Raw genomic sequence first — 25,755 nt, 5'->3', positions numbered from 1 at the left:
TTAAACCCAGCGAGTTTGTCGTTGGTAAACACTCTTCTGATAGCTTGCTAGGATTAGCAGCGTCTGGTCGTCTTTCCTTCCTATATGGGACCGAGGTACAACATAGTAAAAAAAGAAAATGTACAATGAAAATTTCACTTCCTCCTAAACGTCATCGTTCTTTTCCAGCCGTCCTGGAAAAGAAAAAAGAAAATGGAAGTGCATGTCGAAATACACTCGTATGTGCGTAAAAACACAATGTCGGCGAAAAAAATTGGAATATAAACTGATTTACACGTAATTTCGTTAAAAAAATTTATAATGTTTTTTTGTTTTTTTGAAATAAAAATATATAGGCATATTAAAATTGTATTTTTTTAAAATATATTATATGTCGTAAAAAGAAAGATCGAGATAGTATTAAATGTCTAGTGGTGCCTTACGTGCAATAGTCGTTTAAATGTTCTGGAAATCTAACTCTTCTTCCAGAACGCGTCGTTTTAAGTTTATTTTCAGATACATTCGGAGTATCATCGCGTGTGTTGGTTGTCGATTGAGGAATTATGAGTGGAGTCGTGTCGTTCGATTGTACCGAAGGAAAATCGACGTGAATAGGATTTCCTTCTAAATACGCTGCTTTGAGGCGATCGATGCTGATGCTATCGTTGGTTCCGTTCTTATCGATTAGATAGTACTTCGGTTCGCGTTGAAGAACTTTGAAAGGTCCTTCGTATGCTGATTCGAAAGGTCGTCAATGCGAGTCTCGACGAATGAAAACGTGTGTACTATATCGTAAGTCAGGTTGAACGAAAACATCAGTTGATTGAGGTCGAGTGGAAGCAGGTTTAACTGAACGCATTGCGTTTGTAAACCTGTTCGTGCAGGAGGTTAGATCCATGTTCATTGAAGAGGACGAAGGATCCACAAATTCTCCTGGAAGTCGAAGTGTCGTTCCATAAACGAGTTGAGCCGCAGTGTATCCAATGTCAGCTTTCACTGCATTGCGGATACCTAGTAAGACAAGTGGAAGAGCGTCGGTCCACTGTGAAACGTTTGCAGCTGATGGGGAAGCTTTTAGTTGTCGGTGAAAACGTTCTACCAACCCGTTTGCTTGTGGATGGTAGGCGGTCGTTCGGAAGCGAGTGATTCCTAAAAGTGTGGTCAGACGACGGAAAAGTTCAGATTCGAACTGACGTCCGCGGTGTGTAGTGATGGTTGAAGGGCAGCCGAAGTTTGCTACCAATCGTTCGACGAAGGTGCGGGCCACTGTTTCAGCAGTGATGTCCTTGATAGGTACTGCTTCTGGCCATCGAGTGGAACGGTCTACACAGGTTAAAAGGTAAGAGTATCCATTTGAATCTGGTAACGGTCCTACCAAATCCAGGTGAACATGGTCGAAACGAGCATCGGGAGTTTTAAACGAGCCTAAGGAACATTTATTGTGTCTGATAACCTTAGATTTTTGGCAGCTTACACAGGGGCGTGCCCACTCCCTCACGTCTCTATTCATGCCAGGCCAGCAAAACTGTTCTGCTATAAGTCTGATGGTTGCACGAAAACCTGGATGAGAAAGTTTGTGCAATGTATTGAAGACATTGCGTCGATAATGTTTCGGCACGATTGGGCGATCCCTACCTGTAGATGTGTCACAAAGTAAGGTTTCCTTACCTGTTCCCATCTGTTTGATGCGTAGTTTAAGGGTTGTGGACGATAACTCGTGCTGAAGATCACTGTCTTCTTTTGAAGCTCGGTGAGTTTAAGAAGGTCGATTCCTTGGAAACTGTTCAAGGAAGTTATGCGAGATAAGGCGTCTGCAACTACATTGTTTGCTCCAGAGATGTGTTGAATATCTGAAGTAAACTGCGAAATGTTGTCGAGACTCACGGGGAGAGTACTTGTCAGAAGGAGAGCTTAACGAGAAAGTGAGCGGTTTATGGTCCGTGAAAAGAGTGAACTCACGGCCTTCGATATAGTGTTGGAAATGCCTTACAGCACAATACATAGCTAGGAGTTCCCTACCGAATGTGATGTACCGCGATTCGGGGTCTAGCAACCGTCTAGAGAAAATGCCAAAGGTTGCCAGGAGTTGTTAACCCATTGTTGTAAGACTCCTCCGATTGCTGAGTCGGATGCGTCTACTGCGATGCTAATGGGTGCTCGGGTGTCCTGATGTGCGAGCATTGTTGCTTTAGCAATCAGTTCCTTAACTGTGGAGAATGCTTTTCGTGCGGTGTCGTCCAAATTAATGGATTTCGCATTTCCACGAAGTTGGTCGGTAAGAGGTTTCATGAGTAAAGCGCATTTCGGTATGAATCATCTATAGAAACTTACAAGTCCGTTAAACGTTCGTAGTTGCTTGATCGTGGTCGGTTCTGGGTAATCCAGAATTGCCGCCACTTTGGTCCTAAGAGGTGGAATGCCCTGAGCATCTATAGTGTGTCCTAGGAAGTCTAATGAGTCAGCTCCGATTTGGCATTTCTGAACGTTAACAGTAATGCCATGTTTTTGTAGTCGTTCGAAAACAAGATCCAGATGCTTGAGATGTGATTCTCTGTCCAGACTTGCTATTAGACAGTCGCCAACATACGCATGTTCGAAGTTGAGACCTCGAAAACGTCGTCTATGAACCTTTGAAATGTTTGGGAAGCGTTTCTTAGACCGAAAGGCATTCAAAAAAATTCATAGAGTCCAAAGGGAGTAATGATAGCTGTTTTCGGTATGTCGTCAGTAGCCATAGGGATTTGGTTATACGCTTTAACCAAGTCGATTTTCGAAAAGACAGTTTTACCTTTCAAGGTAGCTGTCAAATCGTGAATGTGAGGCAACGGGTAACGATCGGGAATGGTTTTCGCGTTCAATCGCCGATAGTCACCAGTTGGACGCCCATCGTTGCTGTCCTTTTTAGGGACCATGTGCAACGGAGATGCATATGGGCTACTTGACGGTCGTATGATTCCTAAGTCAATCATATGGTCGAAATCGTTTTTCGCCAACCTCAGCTTTTCGGGAGCTAGTCGTCGTGCTTTAGAGAATACAGGTGGTCCTGTAGTCGTGATGTGGTGTGTAACGTCGTTGGTTACACACGGTAGTTTCGGTTGAGTTTGTTGTATCCCAGGGTACTTATCGAGTAGTGGCTGATAGAGTGGGTCTATCATGTGCTTAATTGTGACTGGGGATAATTTGCAACCAGAAAAGGAAGTTACGCAAACGGACAAATTAGTGTTTCCGTCTACTAGCCTCCGTTTGCGCGTATCGATGATCAGATTATGATGTTGTAGAAGGTCCATACCAATGATTGGCATAGATACATCTGCAACAACGAAGATCCAGTGGATGGGTTTGCGTAAACCCACGTTAAGGTAAACGTACCTTTTGCCATACGTAGCATTAGGTTTTCCGTTTGCCGCCTGTAAGTTTAGAGCCGATTCGTTAAGCCGGTCGTTAGGATTTGCTGGGAGAACGCTAACTTCTGCGCCAGTGTATGACATAACTCGGTTATGTCATTCTGAGTCGTTTGAGGCTTTTCCTTGACTGAAGATACCTCGGTAGTAGAAGATTTCGTAATTTCTAAAATGCGGTCGGCAGATGCAGCTAGCTCGTCTAAGGCGTTGTTCTGAAACGAGACCAGAACTGCTTGCACCTGTCGGGGAAGTTTTGGCAAGAAAAGTTGTTTGAATAGACCTTCGTCGAAAGTTCTTGGGCTTATAACCTCTCTCATCCGTTGCAACATGTCCGTCGCAGAACCGTGTTGTAGGTCGATGTTATTGAAGAGTTGATCTAACCTTTGTCGATCGGTTAGGTCTCCTCGTTTAAGAATCGAACGCTTTAAAGTTTCGTAAGGTTCAGAAACATCACTAGTAAACATACTAGGTGTTACGTACCTGTTGAATTCCCGCGGTAGTGCCATGACTACTGCGAGGAATTGTGCACGTGTGTCGTTCACGCCGTGCTTGGAGAAATCGGCTTCTGCGTAGCAAAACCAGGCTTCGATGTTGTCGGGTCAGAAAGGCATGAGTTGAAACTAAGGTGGGGACAAAGTCTTAAGCTTAAGTAATTTTGGTGTCTGTTCAGTCATGATGAAATATGAAGTACGATAATGAACGAAGAAAAAAAAATATATATATCAAAGCAAAAACACGAAAAAAAATCAATGTTTAAAAAATAAGTCAGTTATATATAAAAATCCCAAAAAAGAACAGACTCACAGTTGCAATTCGGTGTACCAGATCACGTAGGTCTCACCAATGATGATGACACAGGTATTCAGTGTTTGACAACGCTTCTACCAGTAACACCTTCTAATATGATTTGTACCCACCGAGAGAAATCAAAAGACAGAGTCGAGGAGATCGGAAGAGTGTATTTGGCGATAACCAATAAATCGGAATTCTCTGATCTAATCTGGCTAGCGATTGCAGTAGTAGTTGTTGAGCACGGCGTTACCACACGTGATCTGGTGCGGATGCCTGACCGAGCGCCTTCAGCTAGATGAGTCCACTAAAACATATGGTCAGCATCCAATGTCGAAGACTTACAGGGCTATTTATTTTGGGGATTTATTTACCGCTACAGATCACTCCCCCCTAGTGGGTTAATGATGACCCTGAGACGTGGCCAGCCAGAAGTTTAAACCCAGCGAGTTTGTCGTTGGTAAACACTCTTCTGATAGCTTGCTAGGATTAGCAGCGTCTGGTCGTCTTTCCTTCCTATATGGGACCGAGGTACAACATAGTAAAAAAAAGAAAATGTACAATGAAAATTTCACTTCCTCCTAAACGTCATCGTTCTTTTCCAGCCGTCCTGGAAAAGAAAAAAGAAAATGGAAGTGCATGTCGAAATACACTCGTATGTGCGTAAAAACACAATGTCGGCGAAAAAAATTGGAATATAAACTGATTTACACGTAATTTCGTTAAAAAAATTTATAATGTTTTTTTGTTTTTTTGAAATAAAAATATATAGGCATATTAAAATTGTATTTTTTTAAAATATATTATATGTCGTAAAAAGAAAGATCGAGATAGTATTAAATGTCTAGTGGTGCCTTACGTGCAATAGTCGTTTAAATGTTCTGGAAATCTAACTCTTCTTCCAGAACGCGTCGTTTTAAGTTTATTTTCAGATACATTCGGAGTATCATCGCGTGTGTTGGTTGTCGATTGAGGAATTATGAGTGGAGTCGTGTCGTTCGATTGTACCGAAGGAAAATCGACGTGAATAGGATTTCCTTCTAAATACGCTGCTTTGAGGCGATCGATGCTGATGCTATCGTTGGTTCCGTTCTTATCGATTAGATAGTACTTCGGTTCGCGTTGAAGAACTTTGAAAGGTCCTTCGTATGCTGATTCGAAAGGTCGTCAATGCGAGTCTCGACGAATGAAAACGTGTGTACTATATCGTAAGTCAGGTTGAACGAAAACATCAGTTGATTGAGGTCGAGTGGAAGCAGGTTTAACTGAACGCATTGCGTTTGTAAACCTGTTCGTGCAGGAGGTTAGATCCATGTTCATTGAAGAGGACGAAGGATCCACAAATTCTCCTGGAAGTCGAAGTGTCGTTCCATAAACGAGTTGAGCCGCAGTGTATCCAATGTCAGCTTTCACTGCATTGCGGATACCTAGTAAGACAAGTGGAAGAGCGTCGGTCCACTGTGAAACGTTTGCAGCTGATGGGGAAGCTTTTAGTTGTCGGTGAAAACGTTCTACCAACCCGTTTGCTTGTGGATGGTAGGCGGTCGTTCGGAAGCGAGTGATTCCTAAAAGTGTGGTCAGACGACGGAAAAGTTCAGATTCGAACTGACGTCCGCGGTGTGTAGTGATGGTTGAAGGGCAGCCGAAGTTTGCTACCAATCGTTCGACGAAGGTGCGGGCCACTGTTTCAGCAGTGATGTCCTTGATAGGTACTGCTTCTGGCCATCGAGTGGAACGGTCTACACAGGTTAAAAGGTAAGAGTATCCATTTGAATCTGGTAACGGTCCTACCAAATCCAGGTGAACATGGTCGAAACGAGCATCGGGAGTTTTAAACGAGCCTAAGGAACATTTATTGTGTCTGATAACCTTAGATTTTTGGCAGCTTACACAGGGGCGTGCCCACTCCCTCACGTCTCTATTCATGCCAGGCCAGCAAAACTGTTCTGCTATAAGTCTGATGGTTGCACGAAAACCTGGATGAGAAAGTTTGTGCAATGTATTGAAGACATTGCGTCGATAATGTTTCGGCACGATTGGGCGATCCCTACCTGTAGATGTGTCACAAAGTAAGGTTTCCTTACCTGTTCCCATCTGTTTGATGCGTAGTTTAAGGGTTGTGGACGATAACTCGTGCTGAAGATCACTGTCTTCTTTTTGAAGCTCGGTGAGTTTAAGAAGGTCGATTCCTTGGAAACTGTTCAAGGAAGTTATGCGAGATAAGGCGTCTGCAACTACATTGTTTGCTCCAGAGATGTGTTGAATATCTGAAGTAAACTGCGAAATGTTGTCGAGACTCACGGGGAGAGTACTTGTCAGAAGGAGAGCTTAACGAGAAAGTGAGCGGTTTATGGTCCGTGAAAAGAGTGAACTCACGGCCTTCGATATAGTGTTGGAAATGCCTTACAGCACAATACATAGCTAGGAGTTCCCTACCGAATGTGATGTACCGCGATTCGGGGTCTAGCAACCGTCTAGAGAAAATGCCAAAGGTTGCCAGGAGTTGTTAACCCATTGTTGTAAGACTCCTCCGATTGCTGAGTCGGATGCGTCTACTGCGATGCTAATGGGTGCTCGGGTGTCCTGATGTGCGAGCATTGTTGCTTTAGCAATCAGTTCCTTAACTGTGGAGAATGCTTTTCGTGCGGTGTCGTCCAAATTAATGGATTTCGCATTTCCACGAAGTTGGTCGGTAAGAGGTTTCATGAGTAAAGCGCATTTCGGTATGAATCATCTATAGAAACTTACAAGTCCGTTAAACGTTCGTAGTTGCTTGATCGTGGTCGGTTCTGGGTAATCCAGAATTGCCGCCACTTTGGTCCTAAGAGGTGGAATGCCCTGAGCATCTATAGTGTGTCCTAGGAAGTCTAATGAGTCAGCTCCGATTTGGCATTTCTGAACGTTAACAGTAATGCCATGTTTTTGTAGTCGTTCGAAAACAAGATCCAGATGCTTGAGATGTGATTCTCTGTCCAGACTTGCTATTAGACAGTCGCCAACATACGCATGTTCGAAGTTGAGACCTCGAAAAACGTCGTCTATGAACCTTTGAAATGTTTGGGAAGCGTTTCTTAGACCGAAAGGCATTCAAAAAAATTCATAGAGTCCAAAGGGAGTAATGATAGCTGTTTTCGGTATGTCGTCAGTAGCCATAGGGATTTGGTTATACGCTTTAACCAAGTCGATTTTCGAAAAGACAGTTTTACCTTTCAAGGTAGCTGTCAAATCGTGAATGTGAGGCAACGGGTAACGATCGGGAATGGTTTTCGCGTTCAATCGCCGATAGTCACCAGTTGGACGCCCATCGTTGCTGTCCTTTTTAGGGACCATGTGCAACGGAGATGCATATGGGCTACTTGACGGTCGTATGATTCCTAAGTCAATCATATGGTCGAAATCGTTTTTCGCCAACCTCAGCTTTTCGGGAGCTAGTCGTCGTGCTTTAGAGAATACAGGTGGTCCTGTAGTCGTGATGTGGTGTGTAACGTCGTTGGTTACACACGGTAGTTTCGGTTGAGTTTGTTGTATCCCAGGGTACTTATCGAGTAGTGGCTGATAGAGTGGGTCTATCATGTGCTTAATTGTGACTGGGGATAATTTGCAACCAGAAAAGGAAGTTACGCAAACGGACAAATTAGTGTTTCCGTCTACTAGCCTCCGTTTGCGCGTATCGATGATCAGATTATGATGTTGTAGAAGGTCCATACCAATGATTGGCATAGATACATCTGCAACAACGAAGATCCAGTGGATGGGTTTGCGTAAACCCACGTTAAGGTAAACGTACCTTTTGCCATACGTAGCATTAGGTTTTCCGTTTGCCGCCTGTAAGTTTAGAGCCGATTCGTTAAGCCGGTCGTTAGGATTTGCTGGGAGAACGCTAACTTCTGCGCCAGTGTATGACATAACTCGGTTATGTCATTCTGAGTCGTTTGAGGCTTTTCCTTGACTGAAGATACCTCGGTAGTAGAAGATTTCGTAATTTCTAAAATGCGGTCGGCAGATGCAGCTAGCTCGTCTAAGGCGTTGTTCTGAAACGAGACCAGAACTGCTTGCACCTGTCGGGGAAGTTTTGGCAAGAAAAGTTGTTTGAATAGACCTTCGTCGAAAGTTCTTGGGCTTATAACCTCTCTCATCCGTTGCAACATGTCCGTCGCAGAACCGTGTTGTAGGTCGATGTTATTGAAGAGTTGATCTAACCTTTGTCGATCGGTTAGGTCTCCTCGTTTAAGAATCGAACGCTTTAAAGTTTCGTAAGGTTCAGAAACATCACTAGTAAACATACTAGGTGTTACGTACCTGTTGAATTCCCGCGGTAGTGCCATGACTACTGCGAGGAATTGTGCACGTGTGTCGTTCACGCCGTGCTTGGAGAAATCGGCTTCTGCGTAGCAAAACCAGGCTTCGATGTTGTCGGGTCAGAAAGGCATGAGTTGAAACTAAGGTGGGGACAAAGTCTTAAGCTTAAGTAATTTTGGTGTCTGTTCAGTCATGATGAAATATGAAGTACGATAATGAACGAAGAAAAAAATATATATATATCAAAGCAAAAACACGAAAAAAAATCAATGTTTAAAAAATAAGTCAGTTATATATAAAAATCCCAAAAAAGAACAGACTCACAGTTGCAATTCGGTGTACCAGATCACGTAGGTCTCACCAATGATGATGACACAGGTATTCAGTGTTTGACAACGCTTCTACCAGTAACACCTTCTAATATGATTTGTACCCATCGAGAGAAATCAAAAGACAGAGTCGAGGAGATCGGAAGAGTGTATTTGGCGATAACCAATAAATCGGAATTCTCTGATCTAATCTGGCTAGCGATTGCAGTAGTAGTTGTTGAGCACGGCGTTACCACACGTGATCTGGTGCGGATGCCTGACCGAGCGCCTTCAGCTAGATGAGTCCACTAAAACATATGGTCAGCATCCAATGTCGAAGACTTACAGGGCTATTTATTTTGGGGATTTAGTTACCGCTACAATCTGGTATGGATGCATGACCGAGCGCCTTCATCTAGGTGAGTCCGTCAAAACTGTAATGTATGTAGTAATTATCCTCACGAAGAAGCATCACTTAAAACTCAGTGCACTAAAGCATGAAAATGTCTATTTCTAAGTCCACCAGAATCGCCTTCCCTCTCATACTCAATAATTAACTCCCCCAAAGTCCGAATTAGTATATAATAGTTCACTTGAACAAAATAAAGTTTGGGATTGGGAAGTGGTTAATACTGGCTCTATAAAAACGTGTCACTTCATAGCTTCACAGACCAAATTCTTCATTAAAAAATTCGGTTTTTTGAAAATAATATTCCTCATCAGAATCAACACTGGGAAACTGTCCGAATACTAGTCACCTTCTGACTAAAGTGATACTGAGTGCAGTCGCGCGCATGAATTATTAAGGTCATTTGTGGGCATACTTGAGGTGGCGCAACTTTCGGATTCTCTAGTCCTTATCGTATGTGGCCAATTACGGCCTTCAATGCATGTTGAGATTTGTGAGATATGTAGCGGGAGCAGCAATATCTTATCAGATTTTTATAGTGTTTGGAATTCTACCATGTGTTATCTCTAGCGAGGCTTTAAATGGATTGTTATCATCAGGTCCATCGAAAGATAACAGGTAATTTGATTGTCTTACATAACAACGGTCTGGTTTTTTATTTGAATTTAAAGAGAAAATATAGTATTAGTGTTATATTGGTATGGTATTTCACTCAGATTCTTCAAGAACATGTCATAAAATATACATTGGTGATTTGTTTCTCCAGGATTTAGTTAGGCGGTACATATCAGTAGACTTGGAATCCATAATTTGTGTAATGGAAGTTTATAAGTCACACTAGGACAGCAGTGCCGACTGATTTGCCAACGATAACTATAATGATTGTAAGGTCAGTGATTGTCACTACCTCTTTGAGTTTAACCAAATGCTGAACTTGGAAAGTATTTTTTAGCTTTAAAATAGATCGTTAAACTTTAGAAAAATTGTAGTCTATTGAAAATCTATCCTAAGTTTTGAGGTGAACACTGTTGTGTTTTTTGTTTTTGCTAAGTCTAAACGAACAATGGCTTTGTTCAGTTTACCATGCAGTAATTTTTACCATCATAGAGTATCATCATAACAGATGCGCTAAAAATTAATTTAACTTGCCAACCTTAATTCATAAACGATTAATCTAGCTTCTGCACTTTATTTATGAGGTAGTTCCTAAACATGCGAATAGTACTTGTTTAGTAAGATTGAAGCATCAAGGGTTCCTGAACCTCAAGTATGTATTTTTGAAAGCAGATTCTCTATCATCCACTACTAACTAAAAGGTAATGTTCGAGCAACCTGTCTTTATGTTACCTATGATCTCGTTACTATATTTCCATTTCCTAAGTCGGGTAGTTCAAACGTTTCATGAACGAGGATAACACCTAAGACATTAAATTGGAAAATTATGTGTAAGGGCACCAGCTTCATTTCTCAGACCACGAAATCCCACCGAGAATGCATGAAGAATAACGAAGTAAAACATGAATAAAAAAATTAAGGAATGGAGGTAAAAATTAGATAAAAATTAATAAAACATTTACGACCTAAAGGAGTACTATTTAATGTATCATTTTGATAGGTTTTACTGATATCTGTTGTCTCGTTGATCCTACACATGAAATTCACACTAATTTAGGGCTCAGTAACAACCTGAAAATTTGTGGGTAGTTGGTGTACCTTTATCTAGCCATCTTTAGTTTTATGATTTAAATCTATTTTAGGGCACGTTTGCCTCGGTTTGAGCGCCCAGGCAGTATTCTAACCCTCACACAAATCAAATGATGTGTGTGGCGCGTATATTTTTAGTGCCTTCTTTTACTAATGTTTGTGTTTAAATGATTAAATACAGGGCAAATTTTCCTCTTACTAAGTAGCAACGTAATGTACTTAATACAACTCAAATATCTCAGTCATCACAGATATATTGAATTTCTTGCAAAACGTTTGCCCAATTGTGTGGTTCTATTAACTTTATGATATGGAGAGATCCAACATTTTATCTACTAAATACTTGCATTTTTATCACTTCCACTTGCTTTTTAGCGAAAAGTGTACATTGGCTACCTCTCATTGTGTCCCAATCGCTCTACATCTCAATCGTACCTGCTTAGGTAATCATTTGCCTTACAAACTGACAGCCCCAATACCACTTGGTGAGGATGTGACTTTTTACAGCCTAGAGTTTTGGACAGCCCTACAGTCTATTCCAACATGTTGGGATAAATTACAAGTAAACCTTATGTTTTTGCAGAAATTATTTCAAGTCAAGTGTAACTCCTTCATTTTACAATAGCATTAATAATAGCCTACTGTACTTTTATTCTTCTGCAATATGGTTATCATTACGATAGCATTCGTTAACTGAAAACGCCTCGTGATAAGTGGCTTGAGACTATATTTTATCTGCCTTTTTCAATGTAAACTATTTATTGTGTAGTTTTAAGGTTACTATTAATCTGTCTTCGTTGTTTAGACGTAACAAGATATCAGACATTCATAATTTCCTATAAATTGTACTTTCTAACTTTTGAACTCATTAAAATAACTAGGTGTTCTGATGTCAGGAATAGTAGTGTTGTATGCTTAGCAATATACATTTATCTCAACCCCAGGACCATGTCCTCTATGTTGATTTGTCTATTCCTTGTAGCTATCCACCTATGTCTTGTCGTTTAGTTGGTTATGAAAAGCAGTTGTTTCTTGTAATACTTTCTGTATAATTACTGACAACTTCATTAACGGGATAATGAGTATTGATTCTGTCAAATGACCTATGATGTAATGATTTATACTTGTGTAAATAATTCTTAACGTTATGCCTTCTTATATTTTTAAGTTAATAGTTATAGGACTGTTCAAAAACATCAGTCTAGTAGTCATTTGTAAGGAGCATATAGTTTTCACCGCGAAAAATTTCACGCTTTTATTCGACGCATTTAAGCAGTAGTTTCTTGACTAAAATATTCAGCTTCCAGCCAACAGGGTTCAAATCCAAGTTCGTCTACATCTAAATTATGACTTATAGTCTAATAAGTTAGTTTGTGCTCAGCAAACTAGTCACATTAATTTGGACTTAATTAATCCACTGTCCAGACCATTACAATCATATTTAACTTAGAGTAAACCGAGATGTATAAATTTGGTTTCTTCTGTTTAGCGATTGATATGTAATCACATGTTACACTGTTTAAACACTTGAATTAAAGTTACACGAATTAAGAAAAACAAAATGCTTTTCATCCAGATGATTTACGTTGTTCAGTTCTGTTAACCGTTAATTAATGTTGTGTGTTTGAAGTGGTTTCTTACAGAGTTAATTAATGAAGAACATAGTTTCAAGAAATCTACATATTTCACCAAATATCTTATCAGTACTTTGTTCTATTCATTCTGCATGTTACGTTAAACATAAGTGGCCAGAAACTTCATATATCTGTTTCATTACTTCAAAGGTGGTCAGATATTTTACTTATGACACTAATTAAATCCATTTCATTATCCAAATAGGCACATTGTAATACAGTATTCGAAATTGAATAGATCAGGAGATTGATACATTTGAAGCGTATCTTTTAGGATACTCAGATATCGATATTATGTTACCCTGTAGATTTCTAACACGCTTATATATCCCTATAATCTGTAAATAATGAGATGTCTCGCCATAGGTTCTCATCGATCGATCTAAATTCGAACGTAGAACTTAGTGGCTAAAAGTCAAATGTCTTAACCACTAAGCCACCGCCCCCTATACTAATGTAGTTTGTTTATTATGTTAAATACATTGGTGCAATTGCAAAGCTGAAATATTGAATTCTAACTAATTTGTAGACATAATTCGGCTGTTTTGTGTATTGTATGTGCTTGTAATTTCCTTAGTAGTTTAGTTTACTATCATTCAGTTTATCTTATTCATATTTTTCCCACAACTTTATGTTTGTTTTACCTTTGTGGGCAAATAGTTCTTTTTATGCTCCGTTTATGTTCCTGAATGTGTTGTTATTCAAACTTCAAAATTCATTAATGTGGATAGTACGTATTCATCCTTCACTATTGGAAATAATCAATCTGATCTAAATAATCATTCAATTAATGTAACCAATAGTCAGGAATTCTTCAATAAAAACATGTCAGTTGATAGCTTTCCATCATCATCGACAAATTCTCATCGAATTGTTTTACCAGAAGCTGAAATGTGTGAAGCCGTACATAAAGCCTGTCCACTTCTCTTTTCCATTATTCACTCAATGAATGATAATAATAGTAATAATGTAAAAAAGAAATTTACAAAAATCAACAACACTGGTACTGGTCACAGTATTAGTAATAATGGTAGTAGTGGTAGAGGTATTGACGATGATACCAGTTCTAGTAAACAGCATAATCATTTATATCCGAAATTCTTGGATTGTTCATTATATACGCCAGGATGTCGACAGGTATATTTATTTATATATTTTTTCCATAATTATTTTGTAAATAATTCTTGTCAGTTTTACATATTGAGCTGGTGATGTTGGTAGTTGAAACGTTTAATGACTCATTAAAGTTCAAATCAGCTGTCTCTGAATATTTGATCTACTGCTGGTTGGTGCATTTGCATAAAAATTCAGCCTCCAAATATGACTCATGTACCGATATAATGAATTGGATTGAAAGGAGGCTTAGAAACGGGGTTGGCCAATGAACCCATTGACTATTGGTCTTAGTCATGTTGGTAGATGTAGACTACTACTACTACCTGGTTGAAGTCTGCTTTCTAATCATAATCAGTGACTGGAGATATTAAGTGCAATCGCTCAAAACCGTTCACAATAGCGCAGGTGCATTAGAGAAATATGACTGATAACGAGAAGATAAATTCAAGGAATAAGAAGTACGAAATATTAGCGAACTCGTGTACAATCTACTCACCTTTTGGTAGGCAGATAAACATATTGTCTAGTTACTTACTTTTTAGTCCTCACCACCATTGGGATGGCGATCCGTGAGGCTCAAGGTGAAGTTCATTAATTTTAGTGTTTACCTTTTTTAACCCCTACTGTCCGTTACTATGAGATAGCGTCTCTACAGATACTAGTCTGTAAAAAATATCCTACCGCTGTCGTTCTATTGCACAATTAGCAACGTAATTTCCCTTTCATACCCTAAGTTTGCCACTTATTTTGTCTCTAACCCCAATCTACTTGATGTTAGTAGTAGGACATAAAGACGGATATTCTAGTCAGGTGCTGAACTATGACAAAATATGACACCACATTGTCTTTATTTTTTCTCTCAATTTCCTGAAGTGATGATGGCGAGTCTTAAAGGAGTCATTCAATGAGGAATCGTTTATTTATGGACAAATCCATTTTTTAAATATCACTCAAATTTATACGACGATTCGTCAGTATTTGAACAAATAGTTTGACAGAAACTTGGCGCCATATATATAGAAGAAATTATTTGTATAAAATTATATTTGAAATAATCTCAGCGACTGAAATCTAAACAATTCCAACGTTTTATCCAGTCTTATGATCCTTCGTATCTGAAATGTCGTATTACAAGATTTCATAAACATACAAAGCTTATATTTATGCACTCAATCACTCATCATTTCATTAGTCATATCAGATAAGTATCATTGTTAAGTGTCAATAATATATGAAAAGACTTTCGGTCAACCAAACACCTCATTTTTGTTAGATATGTACACAGAATTATCATTCCATTGACACTTTCATTGTTTGTAGAGTGAAGATGATTTTACCGAAATTTTTTACTCAACATTATCCTATTTATCTGGGGTGGTAAAATCAAGATGTCTGAAATTTTGGGTTAGGTTAGACCTGGTCAATCAGTATCTTTTTAACACTTAAGCTTTTTATGGATTAATATGAAGGTTAGATTTTTAGTCATATGAATAAATCTCTTCCTGTCCAGTTTGTCTAGACTGGAGACAAAGTATGTTCCACTTTATCTTGGCTGTCTATTGTTTATAAACCCACTTATTCTCTCGGTTCAAGTTGAAAGTCACTGTCAATCGCAATAAATAATTTATTCAATATTAACTTGCTTATTGATAGGTTTCTAGTTTAGTCATAAAGTTTCAGCTGATTGACTGACTAATTCTATGTGTTGGAAGGCTTGGGTGAGAGGGGTACTGGAGAGAGTTACGTTGATTACAATCAAAAACTTATTTTTATTTCATCCAGTCCTGCGTATGGCATGAATAGTTGATTTTTTTAAACCATTACAAATGTTTAACTGGAACCTATTCACTATTCATCTTGTTAATTTTATCGCGTTATGGCAATGTAATGTGCCAACTTGAATCGATACACATCAGTAGTACTAAGCGACTGGTTCAACAAGAAGACCCTGAAGTAATTTTTTATTAGCACAAATGAACCAGTTGTTCTGTCACATAAAATTTTGTATAACGTTTTGGATTTGAACTTACCCAACTCAATGCATCATTTTGTTCACTTAGTTGGATTTATTACTGCTTCCCAAAAATTTATGAACTTTGAGCTAGTATATAGCGCAAAATAATTTTGGTGTAATCATCATTGCGTGTGTTTCGAGCTACTATTTTGGAGGAGATTTCTGATGATACAAAATTTGTTTGGAGGAAATTAGATTGTAGGTCACTCATTCTCCAATCAATTAAGAGCCGACTGTTAGGTTTAATCTTTGGGTATCATATCACCTCTTTCACAAAATGATTCGAAATCCTTCTGTGGCAACATTGGTGAAGTAGTACTTTTGCTCCGCTTTATATATTCAATTTTATTGCGAATCATGTTTTCGTTTGTTTCTCGATTCCTTCCTCCCTCTCTTGGCACTTTCCATATGATTTGGTCTGTAACGGTCTGCGCAACTGGAACGTTCGTGTTCTGTAACTTAAAAGGTCAATGATTGCTGCTTGGCTTGTGGGGACTAATCTAGCGTATGTTCCATAGACTCATCTTAGTATTGTGTAACCGAAATTCAATATTTGAAGCTTAAAGTCGAAGAATTTCCAGGAAATTCTGACTGTGAATCAACCATGACTTCAAAACTGTTCATTGATTTAGTTATATCATTGCTTCCAACCATTCCATTGTTACATGAACTGAGATTTTTATCTGTCATGCATTCTTTCTGAATTAAAAGTATGTGAAAGGTGTTTAGGTTTTAACTCATTTAGTAACGTTTAGATAAATTCTCCCTTCGACTATGTTAACTAAAATAAACAATAAATTTCACTCACCTTTAACAACTGACATTTCAGAAAAAAAAATCGGTTTTTATTCTTATCATCACTGTTATGGAGATGGTTTTCTGTTAATTTGATGATGAATATGAACAGAAAATAAACGTGGAAAAAAATATTATGAGTGATTGATAGTAATCAACTTGTAGGTTGCTTATTCTCCAATCAATTGAAACCTGACTTTTAAGCTTAATCTTTGAACATCGTATCAGTATTTTATTGAGTAATCATTCTATTTATTTTATTATTTATTTATTTAAACATATAAACATTGGTACAAGGAGGCAACAAATATATATGCGCCACACAGATCATTCGATTTATGCGAGAGCTAGAATACTGCCTGGGCGCCTAAACAGAAGCAGGTGCTTTTCTCAGGAGGCCACTCTCCGAGCCTTTGACCTACAGGTCTAATACACAAGACAGTGGAGCAACGATAGAACATGCCGTTCCATTGTGGTCGGTAACTGACAACAGATTCATACCTCTTTTGTCCCCTCAGAATCCTGGAGCTCATGTACACCATTGGTTTTGAATGAGGGTTTTCCAACTCTCCTAAATGGATTCTCCATATCTACGAACCTGGTTAAAGCCTCTGCTGGACATTCGCTTTTCATCCTCTCAATTTCTTAAACAACACCCTCTCTGTAAGAAGGCAGTAAATAGAACATCCGTTACAGTGGCTGTATATGCATGACTATGTGAAAGCATTTCATTCATTTTACAAATGATAATTAATAGTGCTCATGATTCTTTAATGGTTGTTTAACTTTAAAAGAATTTAATCCTACAAGATTTAAATCTACATTTTAAAGTACTTTAATTAGAAGAACATTTCACTCAGTAACTAGATCCTTTTGAGGAAGGGATGAATTGGGATAGATTAATCATTAGAAAGTAACATCTATTTCACTGTTGACTATAGATAACTAAAGTATTAATTAATCGATTGGCTAATTAATTAATTAATTGGTTAAGTTCAAAAAGATTGCTGTGCTTATTTTACTTTCATTTCATTGTTTTCATTGTTGTTTTTTTCCTCAAAAAAATTGAACCAAAGAATAAATTAACTGCTCGTTTATTTCAAAGTAATGGCGGTGGATGTCAATCTCCTCTTGTTACAACATCATTAAGACGAAATTGGTAAGCTTTCTTTGTTTTCTCTTTAAATTCAATAAATATATTTCAACTACAAGGAATGTTGTATTATACAAAATAAGTATTATTTATAGACGATACTGTTTAATCATTCTCTTTCTTCTAGTTATTTGAATTTTGTTTTGTTTACATTGTCAGTTACTTATCTTGATAAGATTTCGTTATTATCAGAAGGGGGTTTTGTGGAGATTTTAGACAATTGTGTACGGTGGCGCAACTTCGTGGATTGGTTGAAGTTAGACATTAACACTGTTGGATGCCGGCTCAGTGGTCTAAGGGTAAATCGCTCACGCGCGAGACTGATAGGTTCTGGGTTCGAATCTCGCGGGGTGAGGGATCGTGGGTGCGCACTGCTGAGGAGCCCCATACTAGGACGAAACGGCCGTCCAGTGCTTCCAGGTTTTCCATGGTGGTCTAGCTTCAATTGATTCATGATTTCAATCAGTGAAATATGTCGTTATACATATCCTGCTTTCTTTCTTTAACTTTTCAAGTAGTATCATCAACCTTTGTTTGTTGATATTTGATGAAATCTTTGTATGAATTTAAAAATCTCGTTTAACTTTTGCTAACTTATGTCACATATAAATTAGGCGACATATCTATTTGCCAACCATAAGGCAAGTATACAGTGCAGCAATCCGCTTTGTATTACTCTACAGCTGTGAAGTATAGTGTTTGAAAGCAGAAGATATGCATAAACCAGATTTTTTCTCCATAAGTATCTTTGAAACATTGCTCGCGTATCGTAGGATGACTGAGTGAGCAGTGTTGGGGTTAAGCATAGGGTATCAGACAAGAATATAATATCGGTTAGTGAAGTTATAATTTATCATCAACTAAGTTGGTTGGGTCATATTTCACCTATGTCTAACCACCGCGTACCTCGGTACAGGACGTTTGCTCATGTAGGAATTATTCAGGAAGTTGCTAGGGGCGGCCAAAACAAAATGTGAACTTATTTCATGAAGTCACTGATTGTTAGCTTTAGTCGTGTTAGTAGATACAGACTATCTGTTTTTAGTTTGTCCAACAAATGCGATCAGTAATTGGAGACTTTGAGTAATATGGCTCAGAATTGATCACATTAGCCCTAATGCACACATTTTTTCGGTTTTCTTCGAACTATTTCCGAACTATGTAGACTCATTATCATTACTATGACATTATTTCAGTTCTTTTAGTATTCATCGTATTATTTTCATCCCTTTATGCTAATGTGATATTAGCAACTTGAGCTGACGCACATGTGTCAGACTGTATATTAACTATGAATAACTGATATTGTAAAATTGGTCAGTAATACTTATCCAGATAGTTTCACATAATTGATTGTCACAAAGGTCAATGTATCAGTTAATAACAGGCAAATATAAAACCTATTCCAGTTGATCATATATATATGACAATCATTTGTAGAGTTTCCAACTATCGATCTCAATATTTATGAAGAATGTCCTAGGCTACTGTACTTTCAATATTTATATCGATTATTATTAGTCAATATTTTGATGTATCAAATGAAATTTACTAAAGCTACTAATTTTTTTCATTTCATATTTCCACATGTAAGATAATTTACATTTTCTACATAACAATATTGTGGGTTTGTTTTGTTAGTTGCTATGTACTTAGAATTGATCCTTTTTTCTTCAGAAACAAACTAGTGGATAAAAATGTTTTATTCAAATTTGCCTTCTTTTCGAATAATAATAATTTATGTTTAAACACAAGGTATTGTTGACTCATGATTACTAATGTCATACACAATATAGAACCTGATACATATGTTTATCGGTTAAAAAATTACCATACCACATTAACATAGTGAGATAGAATTATTTCAAGACAAATCCCTGGGTAGTATAAGTGGTATAAAAAATATTAGGACTATAAAACGAAAAAATAAAAACAGTATAAGATTTTGGGTTTCAGATTCTAAGTGAAGATAGAGAGTCAATGCACTTGCACCATCATAAACGATACTGAGCCATCTTACTCAAAGTCTCTAATGATTGGTTATGACAATAATTTGAACTCCAACGAGGTAGTCTACACCTGTGAAAAGAGCTCAGTCCAATTTCCAATCACTTCATAGACTGGTGTCATGTTTTGTTTTGACCACCCCTACACTGGACAACGTGGTTCATTGAGAAGGGAGAAACTATAAATTTGTACGTATGGAGGAATACTTTCTTATGTTTTCACGAAGCCGTAACATCCATTTAAAAAGTTCTGTTCACTACATGCAAGTGGTATATGTTCATTAGAGCGAAAGAGGGATGGAAACAGTTGAACTGTAGTCAAATTAAGCAGACATTTATTCATTTAGATTATGAATAACCGTTAAAAACATGAAAGTACTGTACGGTTGTCTCGTCCTACTATGGGACTGTTTAGCAGTACATATCCACGGCCCCATTGGGGATCGGACCCAAGACCTTCAGGTTCTCAATGCTTCTCTAATTTAGGTCTGCTTTTACTCTCAATAAAATCAACAATCTCTACACACTATATTTATTTTTTGTTTTATGAGAATGAGAGAGGTTTTGTGTTTTGAAATGAGGGTAACACAAACGAAAACATACTAATAGCACTAGTACAGTCGAGCGCAGCTAGATAGACAGATTGTTATCTCAATCGATTGCAATTTACTAGATAGTACTGATGTTTATAAGCGTTTTTATGTCTCGGAGAGCGACCTAGGGTAGTGCAACTTTGAAGCAGTTTAGTCAAAGTGATAACTGCATAGAAGAAAGGTCAACTGTGTATGATGTTGAAATTTTAATTATACAGAAATGAAGTAGTGCACAAAGAATTATTTTCAGCTAGTGTTAGCGAAAATAGTTTCCTTTTGAATGACTTCCAACAGGATTAAATGCAGAATCAAGTTATTCATATATTGATGATGCATAGGCCTGGATTGTTCACCGGTTACCTTACGAATGTTATTCTTTGCGTTTCTGTGATGTTCCATTGAATAAAATGTTGGATCAAAGGATCCTTGTTTCATCCAACAAAATAATACCTGCTTTGGTTTATTTCTCTAATCAGTATCTCGTTCTTCACCTATCGGATATTTGATTGGCTTATTAGCAAATAATTGCTCTGATCAGGAATCCGTATCATCTATTTTTTAGATAATTGGGATATAGCCTCAGATGAAGTTTCCTAGCTTACTGCTGAAAGAAACGAGAGAGAGAGAGAGAGTAGGGTTCAGTCAACAAATCATCTTTGAACAGATTTGGATTCGATAGGAAGGTGAGTCTTAGATTTGATCACATTACGTGAATGATTTAGTTCTGTCACAGAGTTTTAAGTAGAAACATTTTGAATAACGCATTTCCGTAGTTTTCAACGCTTTTCTAGTTATAATTTGTGTAGTGCATAGATTTTGTTTGCCTTTTTACCATCTTTTTATAGGATTCCTGGCATAGAAAGATGTAGTTTTCCATGTCGACGTCCCCATTTCGATTCTGACCATTATAAATTAGCTAGATGGATTACAGGTTGTGCTGCTTTGTTCTGTTTATGTACTAATGTTTTTACATTGGTAAGGAATGTGTTTTTACTTAATTTTGTGTGTGGAATTTTGTTACACTAACTAATATTTTTCAAGCTACACAATTTTGTACTGATATATGAGTGGTTATCATAGAGAGAGGTGTTAGATCCTGATAAAGAACGATTATTTATTGGGGTTTCTCGGTTGATCTACGGTAATTGTCATTTGCAAACAGATGAGGATCATTCTAATATGAACAATTCTGTTGCGGACTCGATAACGGTAACTGGCACACAGGAAGAAGACAGAGTGTAGGGAAAAGGCTGATTTCTAAACAGAACTTAATAAAACTCAGTATATACATAGTAACGAGAACAGCCTTCAAGTACACGGAAAATTAGCGCAAGTCAAAGTAGTGGTAGGCAATCAGAAAAAAGAGCACAGGTCGTGGGAGAAATTTAATTCACAGTCACTGAATGTAATAAGATTTCATCATTATTGGTAAAAATCGAATAATTCCGTGTTCGCCCTAGTAGGAATAGAGGAACATAATGCTTTATTTTTAATCTACACTTTTCATAATCATAGTTGTGTGTTGGCTGCAATGCTCAAACTCGACGATTTTATTAGGGGGTCACTTCCTGTGTTTTTGACTTCAAGGTCCTAGTCCACAAGGGAGTAGAGCAACATCAAAAGACGCTATCTGATGGTTACCGGTAATTAAAATAGGTTGATGAGATTATTATTAACGGACGACCCTTGAGCGATACTATAGTAACCTTGAGAATATTCACCTTCTTACCAGAATCAAAAGATTATACATTAGTGTGAGGAATTAGGATCAGGACTTAAAGTTGGACGTTAGGGTTAGAAATTCGAGTTAGGGTTTTCATCACGACCTCACATCAACTATAGTGCCACAATACTATTTAGCTATATTAATCAGTGGGTTTCGCCCAAATATCTAAAACTTGCTTTCTTAAATCTTATTAGTTCGTCCATAAATTACTGTCTCGCCAATAGGTTAATATTCTATTCGTTCCTTTCAGATCCTGGGGTCCATTCTTATCAGTGGTTTGGAATTAGGGTGTCTTGACCCTCCTAGGTGAACCCTTCGTATCCCCCAACCCGATTTAAACTTCGGAATTTCTCATTTCGTCTCCTTACTTTCGTAAATGTACTCCCTCTTTTTGAAGTTAGTAAACAGGGTTTACCTGACGGAGGCTACAAACTCATGGCCGTATGATAACATTTGAAGCGCGTGATCAGGATTTTTTTTATCCTTGGGAGCTTCTGTTAGTCACCATAAAAGTGATGAAGCAAAAGATTCTGAATGAAAGTAAATGACATACAGTAGTTGAAAGCAATATACATTGTTTCTGATTATCACCATGTTCACTTACTGTTTCCAATTCAATTAGTATGCTCCGACCATCAGGTTTCTCGGTCCTTATTATTTATTTGAACACGTAAATATTAGTACAGAGGGGCACCGAATACATATGCGCCACACAACTCACTTGGTTTGTGTGTGGGCTGTGATACTTCTCGGGTGCCCAGGCCGAAGCATGTGGCGTCCTTAGGGGACCGCAACCCGAGACTTCGGCCTAAAGGTCCGATCCACAAGACAGTGGAGCAACGTCAGGACATGCAGTCCCATGGTAGCCGGTGATCAACAATAAGTTCATACACCATTTGTTCCCTCAGGATCATGGAGCCTGTCTAACATTCGCTTTTCGTCCTCTCAATTTCGTAAACAACACCCTGGTCGCGAGAAGGCAGTGAGTAGGAGTTCCCTGACAGTGTCTGTATACGTGTGGCCATATGAGAGCATTTAAAGAAGGAGAGCCTACCCTCCCTACCCTCGGGAATTTGGGGGCTTCGAGGTCCTTGGGCAAACTGTGAAATTTTCTGACGTGTAGGGATCTCTATGCTAATATCTATCTAGCTATTCACCTAAGTAGACAGGTATATCTCTACTATTTATCCTCGGTTCATTGTTTATTTACACCAAATCTTTCCGGTGGTTAGACCTAGTATCGTATAATAGAAATGTAGTTTTTTGTTTTTCATATTCAGTTTTTGTATATTATGCTAAACAAAGAAAAAAATCTTCTCTATTGCCTACCACCTTATCACTGTCAAAGAATTAATTTGTTTTAACAAGGATTATAATTCATTAAAACAGGTATAAACAAGAAATTTAGGATCGCTAGAAAAAATGGTTGAAAATCAGCTCAACTGTTATCAATCAATACAAAAACCATATATGTATGAATTCTAATTGGTAAAACATGACGTAGAAACAAAAAGTGGTCTCATCATTTAAGCTTGGTATTTATTTCAGATAGAATTAATCCCTATTTAATGCATTGAAGTGGGAGTATACTGAGACAATTTCCAAATATGATAAAATGCCAGTCAATAAAGTTTCAACATGATTATTGAACCATTACATGAATTATTTTTTATGGTAAACAAAAAAGAGCTCTAGGGTTAAACATAGAAGTAGAAGTAGGAGTTAAGATCATTGTAGGAGAATGATTTTTAGTCATAATATTCATGTTTTACTCAGGTAGTTCGGTAAAAGTATATACTGACGACTTGGAGTCAATCATTCAGATAAGATTATACTTCATGTGTTTTGCTTGAAATTTTAAGTTCAGTGATAGATAACATGTATCTTATCATTGGAAATGTTGAATTCTTTAAATACATTAAATCAATTAAAATATCTATTACTCGATTAAAAAGTGAATTTTATATGATGCATAAGCTAAGTACGTTTTGTTGACTGTTCATGCAAAAGATTCGTTTGCTGGTTAACCAATTTCATTCATACCGGTGGTTGCTTTTCAGTGTTCCCGAGGGCCATTGTCATTGGAACATTGTGAGGCATGTCGCCATTGCTAACATTAACGAGTTTGACTGTCATGTAAGCGGAATAGGTCAACTTTGGCCTGTTCGTGCTGTGCATAATTGATTCACGCTATCATTGATCGGAATAACTATACATGTGACGTGGATGTGCATATGAATGGTGCGTACGGTCCACCAGGGTGCTTGGTACCTGTGTGGTTGCGCTACAGGATTGAGCTGTACTATTCAGATTGTAGCGTTAAATCCTACAAGGTGTCTGGTTCTCCTGTGAAGCGGGATTGACCTGTACTGCTCGGTTTATAAAGTTTAAGCCTGAATGGTCTCTGGCTCTCCTGTTAAGCGGGGTTGAGCTGTACTGTTTTGGTTGTCACGTGAAAGTCCGGATGGTGTCTGGTTCTCCTGAAAACCAATGTAAAATTACCCTGACCCACAAGGGTATATTCTCTAACTTATATAACTAAGCTAAATTATAAAATATTCTTGCTCCTGAGACAGATTATGCGTTATGATATGTGATATGGTTCATTGCGTAATCAGGAGTGTTTAGTGAAGCTAGATGATATTTTTTCTTTCTTACTCTTACTTTAAATCTAAACCCTAAGTTTCTCAAGCTTGTAAACAGAAGGGTAGCAAAGCATTGCATTATAGCTGATATTAGTTCATGTCGAAAACTTTATCTCCAGTTATATAAACCTTACTCAAAACTCCAGTTTAACCCGAAATACCTAACCGTAACCTTTTTGCATTATAACTGATATAAATTGGTGACGAAAACTCTGTGGGGCGATAACCTTAATTAGAATTTTTGTGACCATAACACAAGCCAGACTACTAATATATATGTTTATTTGTAAACTTGACCTTTTCTCTTTACTAAAACGGATAGTTTAGCACATGAGGGTTGATTGTTCAGATCAAAGCTGTAATTTCATTGTTTTATATTGTAGATTGTTCTACAACTAGGTATCGTTTCCTGACCGGCTGATAAGTCTCTCAAGGTCGTCAATATATTATCCTTTTACCGGTAATTCTCGGCTTTCAAATCTTTAAAACTCCTAAGGTATCCTAGAAAAGTTTATGTCTTATTCTGCACCGATATCCTCGAAGATAACATACATAAACACCCTTCACTATGCTCCAAATCATATCAAGTACACTCAACAAGAATTCATTGTTTCAAATATCTTATCTCACATACAAATCCAATAGTTTGTGTGGTGTATACATAATTTGGTGCCCCTTTGCTCCACTGTCTATATATGTTTAATTAAATAGATACAAATTGGAAGAATATAAACAGCTCAACACTACGTCTCAAATTTCTCGCGAAATTTCACGAGATGCTATGTTAAATTTGATTGATTCTTTCGTACAGTATAGTTTTACCAGATTTTGGAAGGTACTTAGCTGTCGATGTTTTCGTACCCTTTTTTTCTACATCTATTGTGACAAAATATTTAAATCAATTCATACAGTACAATTCAATCTCTTTAAAAATCTGAATTAGGTTCACTTCATTGTTCTTGTGGTTTAGTGTAGTCTACATTTTGTAATTACTTACGCCTGTTACTCCTCGTGAAGGAGCGTAGGCCGCTCACCAGCATTCTCCATCCAACCCTGTCCTGGGCAATCCTTTCCAGCTCCTTCCAGTTGTTATTCATCATTTTCATATCTGCTTCTATTTCCCGACGTAATGTGTTCTTTGGCCTTCCTCTTTTCCTCTTCCCTTCAGGATTCCAAGTTAGTGC

General features: G+C 37.8%; 1 protein-coding gene across 1 annotated transcript in view; it reads left to right on the top strand.

Annotated features, from left to right (window-relative positions):
* Positions 1-25,755, top strand: part of MS3_00009686 (uncharacterized protein) — a gene marked incomplete at both ends in the record, with an annotated part of 63,368 nt that overhangs the window by 3,985 nt on the left and 33,628 nt on the right. Inside the window, 5 exons of the mRNA XM_035731251.2 lie at positions 9,725-9,803; positions 11,265-11,451; positions 13,184-13,660; positions 17,525-17,607; positions 21,046-21,175. Coding sequence (XP_035588107.1) covers positions 9,725-9,803; positions 11,265-11,451; positions 13,184-13,660; positions 17,525-17,607; positions 21,046-21,175 — 956 coding nt within the window. The remainder of the gene's footprint in view (positions 1-9,724; positions 9,804-11,264; positions 11,452-13,183; positions 13,661-17,524; positions 17,608-21,045; positions 21,176-25,755) is intronic.

This window comes from Schistosoma haematobium, chromosome 7, assembly GCF_000699445.3.
Source record: "Schistosoma haematobium chromosome 7, whole genome shotgun sequence".
Classification (NCBI taxonomy): Eukaryota; Metazoa; Platyhelminthes; class Trematoda; order Strigeidida; family Schistosomatidae; genus Schistosoma; species Schistosoma haematobium.
The sequence above is the reverse complement of the archived record's forward strand: the minus strand, read 5'-3'. Positions and strand labels throughout refer to the sequence as shown.